The 14,748-nt window shown below is 45.5% G+C and overlaps 1 protein-coding gene across 8 annotated transcripts in view; it reads left to right on the top strand.

The window, feature by feature from the left end:
* ARNTL (aryl hydrocarbon receptor nuclear translocator like) overlaps positions 1 to 14,602 on the top strand; it is a 48,676-nt gene extending 34,074 nt beyond the window's left edge. For 3 of the 8 annotated variants that reach the window (XM_039725055.1, XM_039725059.1, XM_039725061.1), the window contains 10 exons: positions 613 to 730; positions 3,243 to 3,392; positions 5,095 to 5,341; positions 8,468 to 8,574; positions 8,914 to 9,064; positions 9,623 to 9,711; positions 10,553 to 10,661; positions 12,366 to 12,459; positions 13,400 to 13,502; positions 13,899 to 14,602. In XM_039725055.1, coding sequence (XP_039580989.1) covers positions 613 to 730; positions 3,243 to 3,392; positions 5,095 to 5,341; positions 8,468 to 8,574; positions 8,914 to 9,064; positions 9,623 to 9,711; positions 10,553 to 10,661; positions 12,366 to 12,459; positions 13,400 to 13,502; positions 13,899 to 14,059 — 1,329 coding nt within the window. In that variant the 3' untranslated portion in view covers positions 14,060 to 14,602. The remainder of the gene's footprint in view (positions 1 to 612; positions 731 to 3,242; positions 3,393 to 5,094; positions 5,342 to 8,467; positions 8,575 to 8,913; positions 9,065 to 9,622; positions 9,712 to 10,552; positions 10,662 to 12,365; positions 12,460 to 13,399; positions 13,503 to 13,898) is intronic. The other 5 variants (XM_039725057.1, XM_039725056.1, XM_039725058.1 and 2 more) reach the window with 3 other exon arrangements.
* The last annotated feature ends 146 nt before the right edge of the window (positions 14,603 to 14,748 follow it).

A 14,748-nucleotide genomic window follows, 5' to 3' on the forward strand; every position in this document is an offset into this window, starting at 1 on the left:
GCTTACTGGTGGAAACTGGAAAGCAGTTATATCAAAGCCAGGTTTTTAATATATGCTCAACATAAGGCTTAAGTTGGACTATATATTGTGTAAATAATCTTCATTCTTTCTGTCATCTGCACTCCTCATCAAATTTAAACCTGTATTAGCTTCAAAAGTTTTCCTCAGCCAGCATTTAGTTAGGTATATACTAAATTCATATGTAAATAATGAAAGAGAACATTTGCAATTAGGATTTTTTTTTTCATTCAGATGTGTGGTAGAAGAAGTAAGACTGAGTAGTAACCAGAATATTTGGTGGGAGGGAATTGAGTGTGCCAGCTCTGCAAAACTCTTACTGAAAACGATGACAGGAATTACTGTGTAATGTAGTCATAAATTCAATACACATAGAAAACCTTCCATCAAATCATGGAATCATAAAATAGTTTGTTTGGAAGGGAACCTTTAAAGGTCATCCAGTCCAAACCCCCTGCAATGAGGCTGGATCTGGATGTCTGGTATTCCTTGGTTACACCTATGTGTAAAAGGATTGTTCATACTGGATGCTAAAATGAAGAAAACATACTGAATCATTATTTTACTTTTTGACTGAATGTTCAATCTCTACAGAATGATTTGATTGGTCAAAGTTTATTTGATTATCTCCATCCTAAAGACATTGCCAAAGTGAAGGAGCAGCTCTCTTCTTCTGACACTGCGCCACGAGAAAGACTTATAGATGCAAAAAGTGAGTGTTCCCAACTTTGGGAAAAATGTCACCTAGAGTCACTGCTGCTGGGGCTTTGCCTCATGTCACAAGTGGGGATGTGGGGGGATGCTGCCTGGATTGTCTCATGCCAAGGAAGTTGTACCTTAAAGACAGCAAGAAACAAAAAAAAAAGAAAAAAAAGTGTGAAACAGGTTTCTGGAAGCTGTTGGGTTTGGCATTCACTGTGACACGCTCTCTTCCAGACATCAAAGCTTTAACTTTTTCCATTAGAACATATGAAGCATTTCTTCTAATCCATCATTCTAAATGGTCAGAATACACTCAGTGTTATCTTGGTAGTCCTTAGCTGTCAGCTAAGATAGAGGATTCATTTTATTTATCTACTTATTTATTGCTTACTGCCGTCAATGACCCAGCCTTTCTCTCAGAAGGATTTTAACTTTGGAATAATTTCCTGCTATGTCTCCTAGCTCTGTTCCATTCTGGTATTTTAAAGTAGTTCTGAATCTCTGCTGCTCTTGGGGTGAGTGGGTGTTTAATTCCCTCTCATAACAGGAGTCTGCACTGCTTAAGTGGAAGGTGGTATCTTACAATTGCAGATTTCCAGGTCATTAAGTCTCATGCTTGTCAGGAGCAGAAATCTCCTGGATCTCAGCTCAGAGAAGCCACCAGCTCAACTTCAGAAACTGAAGTTGAGAGAGATCATTTGAGGGCAGGGAGCCTGGAGGCTTCAGCAGAATCAGCTGAAGTTTTTTCTGGCTCCTGGTTTCATCGGTTGTCAAGCATGAATATCCAGTGCTGCCTCCTGGTTTTTTTGTTTTTTTTGGTTGGCTTTTTTTTTTTGTGTGGCTCTGACAAAGTTAGGGCAAAAATAAATACTATGAATTACAGTCTTCCCATCTGCTATGATAGACAGATTGGTAGAATTTCAAGAACTCATACTGGTGAAGAGTATGAGGATGTATGCACGTATTTATTTTTGTCTTGGCATGAGTAACTCAGCACAGCTTGTACTCACACCGTGGTGCAGCAGTTTGGAGGGCATGTGGTGCAGGGCAGCCTGACCTCCTGGGGATCACCTCACTCCAGTGGAATTGTAAGAGACGGACACTTTCCACTACAATACTGGAATTGCTGGGATTCCTCCTTACGTTAAAAGCTCACAAGGCCTGAGAAGATTTTGTTCACGCTGACAGCTGCTTGATTTTACATATCCCCATGCAGACGTGGTTGGAGTGGATGGCAGGCTGTGGAAAAGTTGCTGTGTGATTTAAATCTTCCACCAGCCCTTGGAGCACTGGCCTTGCTGATACCTGTGCTCCTGATGCATGCCATGGAAGCATTCCATGTCTTCCCAGAGCCCTGGTGGTACCAGCACTCTGCTGGTGGCTCAGAGTGATGTGTTTTGGTTGGTTTTCCCACAGAAAAGAATCCCCTGTGAGAATATGATAAAGGTCAGGGTTTATTGTTAGGGCATGTCCATGTGCAATTATTTCTGCAAGGCAGGAGAGACTTCTGAGACATAACTGGAGGTCTTGGGGATTTACAGTTCCTGAGTGGGTCTCTGCTATCTTTTCTCCTCTGTCTCTCCCTGGAGTGTCATTGGGGTTCTTCTGCTCCATATGCACACGTGTTTCTGGGAGGGTGTTGTGATAGGAAAGTGCCAGAAGGGTCAGGAGCCTCCTGAGTGACTGTGTATGGAGTTCTGCTCTGGTTGTGGAAAAGTAATCTCTCTGTTTTAAACCAGTTCAGAGAAATTGCAGTATTTATCACAGGACTTGTGTGGATTTGCCCAATCTCTTGCTGATCTTTGCTCTCAGAGCCCGTGTTCTTGAGCTCACCTCAGTGTTCTAACAGCAGAAAGCACAGGCAGAAGTTGCAGTGTTGGTATTGATGCCTTAAGCAGCTGGAACAGAAGCTAGACAGAGTTAAGGGGAATAAAAAAGATATTTATTGAAGATCCTTGAAAGGCCACCCTGGCAGTACCAGAGCTGTAGCTCTGCCCAGGTAGTTCCAAGATGGAAGCAAAAGAGGGCTTGGTCACGAGATCTCACATTTTTATAGGCTTTGGTCCATTAGTATATTGGAACTAATTGTCCAATTACAGCTCCAGCCCATGAAGTCCCATCCTGCTTGGTTTTTCTCCCTTCAGTCCACGTTGTTTATGCTCTTGGGCCTGAGATCCAGATTGGCTGTCCTTGGCTCCCCAGCTAGAGAAGGAATTGTTGTGTCTGCCTCCTCTGTGAAGAGACCTTGCCATCCCCTAATATGAAACCCAGACCCACACCTTACTATCCCCTTGTATGAAACCCAGACCCACGCACCAAAGCAGCACAAAAAAGCAAAACCAAAAAAGCTAAAACCCAAGGTATCAGTATGGTCGGCTGACTCCTGCACAGTCACACACATCAAAACCTCAAAACCAGGAGATGCAAGGCCCAGCGAGGTTGAAGCGCTGTGGGGTGGGGTTTGTGGGGTTTGTGGGGTGGTTCCCTCTCACCTGACCCTGCCTCCCTCGCCGTTTGCGCAGCCGGACTCCCGGTCAAGACGGACATCACGCCCGGGCCCTCGCGGCTCTGCTCCGGGGCACGGCGCTCCTTCTTCTGCAGGATGAAGTGCAACAGGCCCTCTGTCAAGGTAGAGGACAAGGATTTCCCTTCAACCTGCTCAAAGAAGAAAGGTAACCATCATGCCTTTATTGCCAAGGCTGTCAGGATTTTTTTTAATGCTGCTCGTTCTCAGCAGTTGAAATTTTTTACATTTATCAATGTTTGTTATTAAGATTCTGAGCTATGTCTTGGTCTGTTACTTCTTCAAACTCCCTCTCACCCCCTCCAGTATCTCTTACACACCTGTATTAGCATTTAAAGCCAAATTCTCCACTCTGCTTTCTTGAAACTTTTTTCAGGCAGTTTGTGCCAGCAGCTCTGAGGGGTTATTGCATCATCTTCAGACATTGGTCAGGTCACGTTCAGTCTTGACCACCTGGGCAAGGTCTCCAGTAAAGGGGAGCTGTTCCTTGTTCTCTGCCCAGTGATGTGTGGATGGATATCCACCTCAAAAAATGAGTGTAATTCTAAGTTCATCTGTGGGTTGTGTACATTCTGAGTACTGGAAACGTGGCATTTCTACACCTGGAATATTTGCTTGTAGCATTAGCAGTGTTGGTAATATTTTCTCCACTGCAGGCTCTTCTTCTAGGCATGTTGGAATATATATTTAGCCCAAATGTGAAGGTTTCTTCTTTGAGTACTGTGAATGATACATTTGGTGTTAGTTAAAGTGAAACAACAAGAGAACAGAGGCAATTTTGGTGCATTCTTTGGCTGTGGCAGCTGCCCCATGTCCCAGCTTTGGCCTTGGATCCTGCTTTTGTGCTCACTGCTGAGGAAGCCAGTGTGTGTAGTTGGCATAAGTCTTTTACTCCACCTGCCTGTGAAAGTCAGCTTCCTTGCAGTTTTCAAGCCTGCTCAGTGCTGGGGAACAGGAATTCTTTTGGACACTGACTTTTACTGGCCATTGCAAATCTTCATCACCCCTGTGTACAGCTGTCCCCTGTACACCCCAGATAGATTGTGTTCTGCCAAGCATGGGTTTTTATAGGAACCTCATCTTAAGATGAAAGAGGAATCTTATTTGTTAATCTACTAATTTCTTCGTACATTCCTTTGGGTTATTCACCTCTTTTGCTGAAATAATAAAATGTGATGCAATTTCTCCTTCAAATTACCAAAAGCAGCCTTGATCTGAGCTATGTGATGTTTCAGCATAAACAGTGGTTTTGCCAATATAAATTGTTTATTGGATTATCTCAGATTAGCTGCATTGCAGCAGGAGTGCTGAAAAATCCCTTGGAATCACAGAGTCATTAAGGCTGGGAAAGGTTTCCGAGATCATTGAGTCCCAGCCTTTGACCAAACATCCCCTGTCAGCCAGACTGTGGCACTGAGTGTTCTGCCACTTCTTGAACACCTCCAGGGATGGTGACTCCACCACCTCCCTGGGCAGCCCTTTCCAATCCTTAACAATCCCTTCTGTGAATAAATTCCTGCTGCTGTCCAAGCTGAACCTCCCCTGGTGCAGCTTGAGGCCGTGTCCTCTCATCCTGTCACTGGCTGCCTGGGAGGAGAGGCCGATCCCCACCTCGCTCCAGCCTCCTGTCAGGCATTCTGGAGAGTGGTGAGGTCTCCCTGAGCCTCCTTTTCTCCAGGCTGAGCACCCCCAGCCCCTCCTTAGTGAAGAGTATCCCAAATGTCCTGCATAAGAGAGGAGGTGCATTATTAGCAGAACTGATTTGAAGTTCTCCAAAGCTGTACCTGCGACCTAACTGCTTTCTTGGGTTTTGTTGGTTTTTTTTTGGTTTTTTGTTTTTCTTTTCACAGCAGACCGCAAAAGCTTTTGCACTATTCATAGCACAGGCTACTTAAAGAGCTGGCCTCCAACAAAGATGGGCCTGGATGAAGACAACGAGCCCGACAACGAGGGCTGCAACTTGAGCTGCCTCGTGGCCATCGGGAGGCTCCATCCCCACGTGGTGCCGCAGCCGGCCAACGGCGAGATCCGGGTGAAGCCCACCGAGTACGTGTCCCGGCACGCCATCGACGGCAAGTTCGTCTTTGTAGACCAGAGGTGAGACTTCCCCCAGCAGCTTCCACCCTGGGACACCGCCCGGCACTGCCTCGCCCACAGCTTGCCTTGCAGCAGTGTGTAAATACCCCTGGGAAAAGAAATCCCTGCCCTTCTTAGCTTTTTTTACTGGGTTGGCTTTTGAGGTGGAGCTCAAAGCTGTTACTGTGCATTAATTCAGTGTGACGGATTAAATTTTTTAAAAATCCCCCAAACTTCCAAAATAACACCAGGATCTTTTCTGCCAGTTCGTTAGGGGGGTTACGTATGTGTGTAATCTTCAGAAGAAAATGTTTTGAAACTGGACCCTGATGCTGCCTCTGTTACTTGAAACCTCCTGCAAACACCAGGCAGCTGAGAGACTGCAGAGGCTGCGTTAGGCTTTGCTAGCATGTACACTTACATAACTGTTTACTAGGACACATTCTGCTGGATTAATGCTTCTCTCTGGGACCCTTTGTGTTTGTAAGAAAGAAAGCTTTTCACAAGGGTTATCTCTTGGAAACCATTTGAGAGCTTGTGCCTGTGTAGTATCTGCTTTCAAACAATTTATTAGCTAAAAGGCTAATTCTTTCCTTTTCCAAAACAAAGGGCTTGAATTTTCTTCAGTAGCAGGCACATATGACCTGAATCTTCCTTGAAAATTACTGGATTGTGGAGGGAAAAGTAGGAGGTTGAAGGATGTTAAAGGGGAGGTTACTCTGGGTTGGTTGGAGAGGGGTTGCTTGGTTCCCTTCCTTGTCAAGAGGGATTGAGACTGCCCAGATGAGGCTGTTCCAGTTTCCCTGTGGCTTTGGCTCATCTGCTTCACACACAGAAAAACCCAAACTCCAAACTCTGACAGAGTCTGCCTGCTGGAATTGGGTTCAGGGGAGACTCAGCTGATCTTTAGTGCCCTTTGAGAGGAAGTAGAGGATACTCATGGGAGGAAGGAAGTGCAGAGAATTTATTTTTTTTTTATGTTACTTATCTGTTTTGGAGTGGTTGGGTTTGTGGGTTTTGGTTAGGTTGGGTGGTTTTGGTTTTAATTTGATAGAAAGCTTTTGAAAATACCAACTCTTGAGTGCTAGGAGTTGGTGCTCACTCTGGGAGCTGTGGGAGCATTCACAGCTTTCTGTTGCTCAGAAAATGCCATTCTGTCTTGTTTATAGACAAGTTTTATTTTCAAAAGATCAGACTTATTCCCCTGATGTGTAGTTTGAAGGCATTTCTAAAATAATGAGACTCAGAAAATGTTGACCCATTGGATTTAAACACATATGCTTTTATTGAATTGCTTTCCAGCTGTTGTTTACAGTCCTTGGGATGTCTATGCTACTTCAAAAGACTCTTTGAGAGGGAATTTATTTAGAAGAAAGCCTCATCTGTGGGCCTGAAGCTGACATCCAATGCTCCTTGCTTTTCCTGGAGAATATATAAGCACCTGTAAAAGTTGAAAACAATTTATTTCCAAGTCAGGTTGTTTTGTTCATATAGACTTGCACTGTTCATTTATCATCTGTCCAAGGAACTCAGGAAAGAAACACTTCCTAAACTCCCTGTGACCTTTTCTGTCTTCATGGATTTCATGGTCCCTGGAGAAGCACAGCAATGGATTAGGTACCAATTAGCTGGGCTGCCACAGCCAGGGAGCTGCTTAACAATTCTCTGTTGGAATGGCAGCTACACTGAGCAGAGTTTTAGAGAGAATCATCTCTCCTCTTACTTATTCAGGACTTCTAATTGGCCTGTGTACTGAATTTGAGAGTAAAATTAAGTTTATTATCTATGCAGATGTCATCAGATACAGCTTCAGGATTCAGAGCTGCCTTGTTAAGTCGGAGAAGCGAGCTGAGGAAAAAGTAAATACAGGATGAAATTCCAGGAGGACACAAACAATTTCATTCCTTGCATAATAGACCATGGTCAGATATTGAATGCACCCAGTCTGTTGGTGTCTGTAATTAGCTGCAGATTCTCCTTTCCACAGCACCTGCTGTAAAAATAAAAGGGTTGACAAATTACCTGTAGCTGCTCATGCTGGTTGTTCCTCATCTATGTGGGGTATCCCACAGCAGTGCTGCTAAAAGCCTTGGTTACTAAAGTCCTTGGAAAAATACTGGAATCAGCTTGACTGGGTTCCCAGCTCTTCCATTTTAAAGATAGGCTTGGTTTTGCTGCTTTGTGGTTCTCTTAGAGATTGCTTTGATGAGTTTTTTTGGAGTTTTAAGTGGCCTGGCATAAAGTTCACCCTACAAAAGTCAGTTTGAATTCTTGTTTCCTTTCCCAAGGCTGAGGGCATTGGTCTCCCTGTCAAGGAAGGCTTGAGATGTCCTCAGCTGGTGCTGAAATCTCTTGTGTTTGGGAACATACAAAAATGCCCCACAGTGAAATACCATGCATTTTGTGCTTCAGCTTTTTTCCTTCTCTTTGTATTCATAATTATTAATATCTACTAATTTCTGCATTTTAGAGTGTTTAATTTGGGCTTTTTTGAGATTGCAGAAAAGATGCTGATCTACCTGGGTTTGTTCCTTATTGCCCTTCATGTTTAATTTGAATTGGAATGGTTTGGAATTGTGACACTTATTTCAGCTTCTTCAATGAACCGTCACTTCTCCCTCAGTAATTTTCTTCTAAGAAACACTGAATTTTTTTCTAAGAAAATTCTTCTAAGAAGTCCAAGAATTTTCTTCTAAGAAATGTACCAAATCCAAGTTAAGTTTGGTGTGGTCTTGTTCTGTCCCACTCTTGAGTTCTCCAAACCTTTGATGTCTGTTGTGCAGTGGCACTTTGTGCAAAAGCTTCCTGTTGTCTTGTGGCTGCTACGAGGCAGCTTTTTTCAGCCTTAAATTCCCAAAATTACAGCAAATCTTCAAAGCTATTTAGAAAGTCTTACATCCCCTCTGGTGATGGTAGGTCAAATGTAATACCTGAGGGCTCTGGGTGTTAGGTACTTTTTTAATTACCTGAGAATTAAAAATAGTGTTCTTAAGGAATTTTTTTTTACCTTCTAAGCCGAAAATTCCTTTCCGCATTACTTGAGCCTTACCCAGCTCAGTGTGAGCTTTAGGAATCTCTCTCTAATACTTCAACTTGAAAAGATTTTTTTTTTTTTTTAAATTTTCTTCCTCTCCCTCCCTTCCCCAGGGCAACAGCCATCCTGGCATACTTACCCCAGGAACTTCTAGGTACTTCGTGTTATGAATATTTTCATCAAGATGATATAGCACATCTCGCAGAATGTCACAGACAAGGTATGGTTCTTAATAATTCAGGAAAGAAATTTTGTTCAAAATATTGGGAACAGTTGTGTTTTAAGGAAACCAAGCAGACTTGGAAAGATTTGGGTATTGCTGTTTGTGAATGCTTTAGTCAAGAGCATTGTGCTGTATGTGCCAAACACTGTGATTATCTTAGACTTGCATGGATTTGTAGGGAATATTTGAGGTTCAGGCTGGTTGTGGGGGATGAGGGAGGAATAGCATTTTTCTTGAGGGATGTGGGGAGGAATAAACAGGGTTTTCCCTGATAAGGCTGTGTTTATGTTGTGGTGCCTGCTTGACACTGATGACTTGCTTTCTACCTGTCTTCAGTTTTGCAGACAAGAGAAAAAATTACAACTAACTGCTACAAGTTTAAAATAAAAGATGGCTCTTTTATTACGTTGCGGAGTCGCTGGTTCAGTTTCATGAACCCTTGGACCAAAGAAGTAGAATACATTGTCTCCACAAACACAGTCGTTTCGTAAGTGCTTTTCCCTCAGCAGGTGCCTGGGAATGCCCATTGCTTTGCCCTTTTCTCATGTCAGAATTGACCTAAATATGTATGACAGTAGGTGTCTTCTCCAGACATCACCCCAGGGAGAAGGGGTTTAGTTTAAAAATTGCAGTAATTTAATTTCTGGTTGTTAAAGCTTGCAGAAAATAGAACTATTTTCTTTCTTTGGGAAAAGCTGGGATTTGGTCTTTGTAGGAGCATAAGGGGCATGTATTTCTTTGCTTTGGCAGGTATTTCCCCCATTTTTCCTTTCTCTTGAGGTGACTTCTCAGCAGAATAGTTGCTGTAGAGGAGTTCTGTGCTGAGAAGCTGTTGGGTGCTGCACTGCACACTTTGAGGTGGAGCAGGGTGGTGGATTTCTGTTATTTATCCAGCCCTGGTGTCAGTCACAGAGGTGACACTGCTGAAACCCTGAAGCATTCCATGCTGAAACTCTGGCTGCACGACCTGGGTTTCAATCACTGCTAGGGTTTTCCACCTGTGGGGTTTTCTCTGCCTGATTTTTCTCATCCTTGCACTCCACAGCACCACGGTCCTGGACAGCGGGGACGCGGCCTTTCCCCAGCTGGCAGCGTCCCCACACAGCATGGACAGCGTGCTCCAGGCTGGAGAAGGTAACTCCTGGGCTCAGGAATCACTGGCTCTCCTGCCCTGGGAGCAGCTCATCCTGTCTGCACACATTTGCTGCCCTTCTGCACTGAGATTTGTTACTATCCTGAGGAAAATGAGGTTTAGCTTTGGGTCTGAGCCACGCCTGCTGAGGGTTGCTGTTGTTAAATATGCATTTCCAGATGCATTATCCATCCTGCATAAGCAATGCTGAGGCCTTTCCTGCCCTCTCAGGGGGCGCTTTTCTCTGCTTGGAGTATATCAGGCTCTTTCCAAGTGCTCCTCCCAAGTGGAGGTGTTCTTTCCAACCTCCCAAGTGCTGTGCACGTGTGAAATCCCATTACAGCAACAGCTCCTAACTGCTCAGACCTCACTTTCCCCTTCACTTTTAGATTCCTGCAGTTACCTGCAGGGGCTTCCTTTGCAGTCAGCAGCTGCCTTGGGTTTATCTCATATTGAGTGGAATATGCACTGGCAAGTTCTTCCCACAAAGCAGAGAACAAACATGTTTGGAGAAGAGCCTGTTTGGGCACAGAGTGGGGCAGGTCTGACAAGGCCGTGCTGTACCAGATCTGGACAAGCACCAGATGCTCAGTGCTGAAAGAGAACAGCCAGATTCTAAAAGAGTTGGGGACTGTCCTGTCCCTGCTGGCACAGAGGGACATCTGAGACCCAGCACAGCTCAGTGCAAGCCAGAGGTCTCATCCATTTGAGGGCACTCAGCAGTTGGTGGAACTGTCAATAAATCCTGTTCAGGTTCTGCGGCCACTCAAAGCCTAAACACAGGTGCTCTGTGGAGAAGGTGTGCAAGCTTTTCTCTGACCTTAAAATTTCTGCTCATTTCAGGTGGCCCCAAAAGGACCCATCCCACTGTGCCTGGAATTCCAGGTGGAACAAGAGCTGGGGCAGGTAAAATAGGGAGGATGATTGCTGAAGAAATCATGGAGATTCACAGGTGAGAGAAAATGGTGTGAAGTTATATTGTTTTATTCCTGTTCTTTAAGAGGAGTTAGACTTCCTTAATTTCCTCTGAAAGAACAATTTATTCAAGCTGAATAAGGAATGATCCAACTGTACTGAGACAGCTCCAGATTGCTGTTCAGCCTCCCTGAGGCAGTCAGCCCCCACAGGGAAAGCATGCAGTTACAGCCTTGCAGCTTCCTGCTGCAAGAGACTGATACTGGCATTTCTTTGCAGTGGTGAGGATGGTGGCCTGTTTACCAGAAACAGGAGTTAAAAAGAGCAGCTACCTGGAAACAAATCCATTCCAGACTGTTCTTTTCCCAGTGACTTGAGGCTGTGAGTGGCACAACCTCCAAATGCCAGAGCTGTTGATTGTGTGCCAAAACAGCAGTGTTTGTTTTCGTGCAGCCCGTTTGCTCAGATGCTTTTGGGGTTGTTAGATGTGCATGAGGAGCTTTGCAGTTCCCCTGCAGCTCTTGGAGCAAGGACACAATGCTGCGGCCTGGCCATGGCAGTCAGGATGTGGGGCTGGGTCAGGCACAGGGTCCCTAAGGGACTGTGGGCATCCACAGCTGCTTCTCGTGTTCTCACCTGTGGGAGCAGCTACTTTCAGTGGGTACCACTTCATTTCTGTTGGCTGAAAATCCCTTTCCTCGCTGATTTCCTCCTGGGAACTGTGTTCCCTTTCCTATAAAAGGGGTCTCACCCAGCAGATGTTCAGGAGCAGTTTAACCAGACTGAGCTGCAGTCCAGGAGCACATTCAGTCTGTTTCCCACAGTTTTGTTCCTGCTGCAGGCAGGAGACTCCCTCTGTCCTCACTTCAGGCAGCAGCAGATCTATCCCTAAGGCTTCATTCCTCTCTGTAGGAATATGGAAAAGGGGAAAGAGGAAAAGAAGAAAAACATGGCTGAATCATTACTTTGAAGCTTAACCATCCCTTTTAGTAGCTGTAAAACATTTAATTAGCCCAAGTGAGTGTAGTAGTGCAGTTACCACCCGTGTCTGCATTTCAGTTCGGACCCTGGGTTAGTTCCAGTCCTTTCTGAGCAGCTGTTACTATTTTCCAAAGCTGCCTTCTGTTCAGCTTTCCCAGGGGAACTCTGCCAAGGAGAAGAATCCCATTTCCATTGCTTTTCTCTGTAACTACCCCTCCTCCCTTTGGTCTGGAGATTGGTTGGTGCTACAGTCAATACATTATTCATTATTAATGATGTTTGATCAGGCTATGGAAAATGGAAGTGAACAATGTGGCTTTGAGCAGTTACAAACAATCCAGTGTCCAGTGGCCTTCTGTAGCAGGAGCTCACTGGAGGAGTCTGTGAGCTGAGGGTTCGTGTGACTGAGGCAGCTGGAACTCTTAGCTGGTGCAAATTGAAGTAAAGTACTCAAAAATGAGGCTTTCCTTAGCAGTTAGGACCTTTTCCTTCTGACTCTGTGAAGGCTGTCCAGGAAAAAAAAACAGGGAGGAAGTAAAGCTTGCAGATCAAGCAGGCTGGATTTACACAGGCCTGTTGGTCTGGCTGCAAATAACAGCATTGCTGCTGCTGCTGGTGTGAGGAACACTGCAAAAGGGAGATTACAAAAATGAAGCTCCAGCTTTTGGCATCTTATGGCACCTGATACTGAAGTCAGTATTTAAAACTCCAAGTCTCTGAGTGGCTTGTAAATGCATGCCCTGTTTTATGCATGTTTCAGGATAAGGGGATCATCACCTTCCAGCTGTGGCTCAAGTCCCCTGAACATCACCAGCACCCCCCCACCCGACACATCCTCGCCAGGAGGGAAGAAGGTAAGAAGGAGCTTCCCCTGGCTGGGAGGGGATGTGGGACTGTGCTCAGGGAACAGCTCCTGCCTGCTGGGCTGGAAAAGGGGCCCAGCCAAAGCACTGAGGTGCTCACCCTGTACAGCACTGCCTGAAGGCAGCCAGCAGCACAGCCCAGACTCCAGCAGTGTTTGACACTCACCTGCCCTTTAGGCTGGATGTTTGCAGCAGAGCTGCAAGGAACAGCTCTCCTCGTGTCTCCACTCTCCAGAAACTCTCTGACACCCCGTGCTGGTGAAGGCTGGCAGTGCTGGCACTGCAGCCCTGGCTGTGCCAGGGTGTTCCTGAGCACAAACCAGCACAGCCGGGGGCACGGGCACTCAGGGTTATTTCTAAGTCAACTCCATGCACCTGCCTGGCTCTGAGATTGCTCGAGTAGCACTCAGGTGCCATTACCAGCACTGAGCCACCTGAACTCTTGTCCTGGCTGCTTCCAGCAATCTCTGAATGCTTATGGAAGTTTTATCCAAAGCAAGAACACTTACCCAGATCCTTATGCACTGCTTCAGACTTACTTAACCTTTTTTTCTGAGAAATGATGACTTGCTTGTACTGGAACAGACAGTAAATATTTCTGTCTATTCCCAGCTCTCTTTGTTCTTGAAATAAAAGGCCAGGTTGGAACAGAGTTACAATTCTGGTAATAGTTATTCTTTCTTCTTCTGCCCTACAGTGTTCAACAGGTCACAGAATAGGGGCTGCTGGCATGGCATAAAGGAAAATGCAGGTGGAGGGTTGGGTGTTTTCAGCACCCCCTTGATATTTCTCCTTGCTTAGAAGATTGTTATAAACCAAAGGGTTATTTTGGGAAGTCCATCTACCCTATATTAAAAATTTCATTATAGGACAGTTTAAGACTTAATGCACCATTTCATGCTGCTTTAGAGCTTCTGTTTTGTCTTTCAAGATCTTGAATGGTGGCACTCCAGACATTTCTTCAGCTGGGCTGCTGTCTGGGCAAGTCCAGGATAATTCTGGGTACCCGTATTCCGACAACTCCTCTATCCTGGGTAAGTGAAGTCACACATGAACACACATGGACACTGGTTGGTTTTAGCAGTAATTTGCTGTTGCCATCTGCAGGCTGCAGCTGAGGCATAAAGCCCAGTGCCACACACTCTGTGTGCCCAAAGAGGCACCTGGCAGTTCTGTAAAGTTCCTTCCTACTGGCATTTCCTTAGGCAGTGCTTGGAAGCCTCTTTTCCTGAGTCAGTGTGAAGGGCTCAGCAGCTCTCCAGACGCTGCTGCTGCAGTGTTGTGTGTGCACTCTGGCACTCAGGCTGGCCCTGTGAGCGTGGTGGCCCTTGCTGGGGCGTGCCCAGCTCCCAGGGCCTGGCTGTGCCCCCAGGGAGGGGAGCAGCCCCCTGAGGCACCCCCTGAGGCGCTGGCCGTGCTGTTCCCTGCAGGGGAGAACTCCCACATCGGCATGGACATGATCGACACGGAGCAGGGCTCCAGCAGCCCCAGCAACGACGAGGCGGCCATGGCGGTCATCATGAGCCTGCTGGAGGCCGACGCGGGGCTCGGCGGCCCCGTGGACTTCAGCGACCTGCCCTGGCCCCTGTGAGCCAGCCACGGCCAGCAGCCCACAGCCAAGTGCTTTACTGGGCAGCTCTGCCCTCTGGGAAACTCGTGGGACTGAGAGGCTTTTATGTGGGAACTTCATAAAAGCTGTGTCAGAATGCAACTCATCCTACCATGTGTAACTTCAGACAAAGTGGAATAACCTGCTACAGTGTTCTGTGTTGATTTGGTTAGCTGTGTATAGCTTGCAATACTTGTATATTTTGGATTCTGTTGTTTGAAATTTTTTTTTAAATCACTGTGCAACTCACTGGCATCAGTGGTAGCTTTTATATGCAAATGACCATTTCAGATGTATGGTGTGTTTTTACACTGCAAAACAGTCCCCATGTGGATATTTCTTATACTAATTGTACCATAAAGCTGTTTATTCTTTCTTGTAAGAATCCTTTACTATAAATATTGTTAAAGTGTAATGTATTAGACAGTTAAATATTTTTAAAATAAATGTTTCCCTTGTTCTAAGATGGAGCATTTACTTTGATAAATAAATTTGATAAAACCCTGCTGAAGGTGCATGCTAGAAGCACTTGCTATTTATCATTTCTTTAGCCTTGGGGGAAAAAGGAGGAAAGCCAGTGCCTTACCTACACTTAGATGACTTTGTCATGGCAATATTCCCAGAGAAGCTATTGTTACTTATTCCTACATCCAGGCTGATCCTGAGAAAAG

This window comes from Passer montanus, unplaced genomic scaffold (assembly GCF_014805655.1).
Source record: "Passer montanus isolate IOZ18808 unplaced genomic scaffold, ASM1480565v1 scaffold54, whole genome shotgun sequence".
Lineage (NCBI taxonomy): Eukaryota > Metazoa > Chordata > Aves > Passeriformes > Passeridae > Passer > Passer montanus.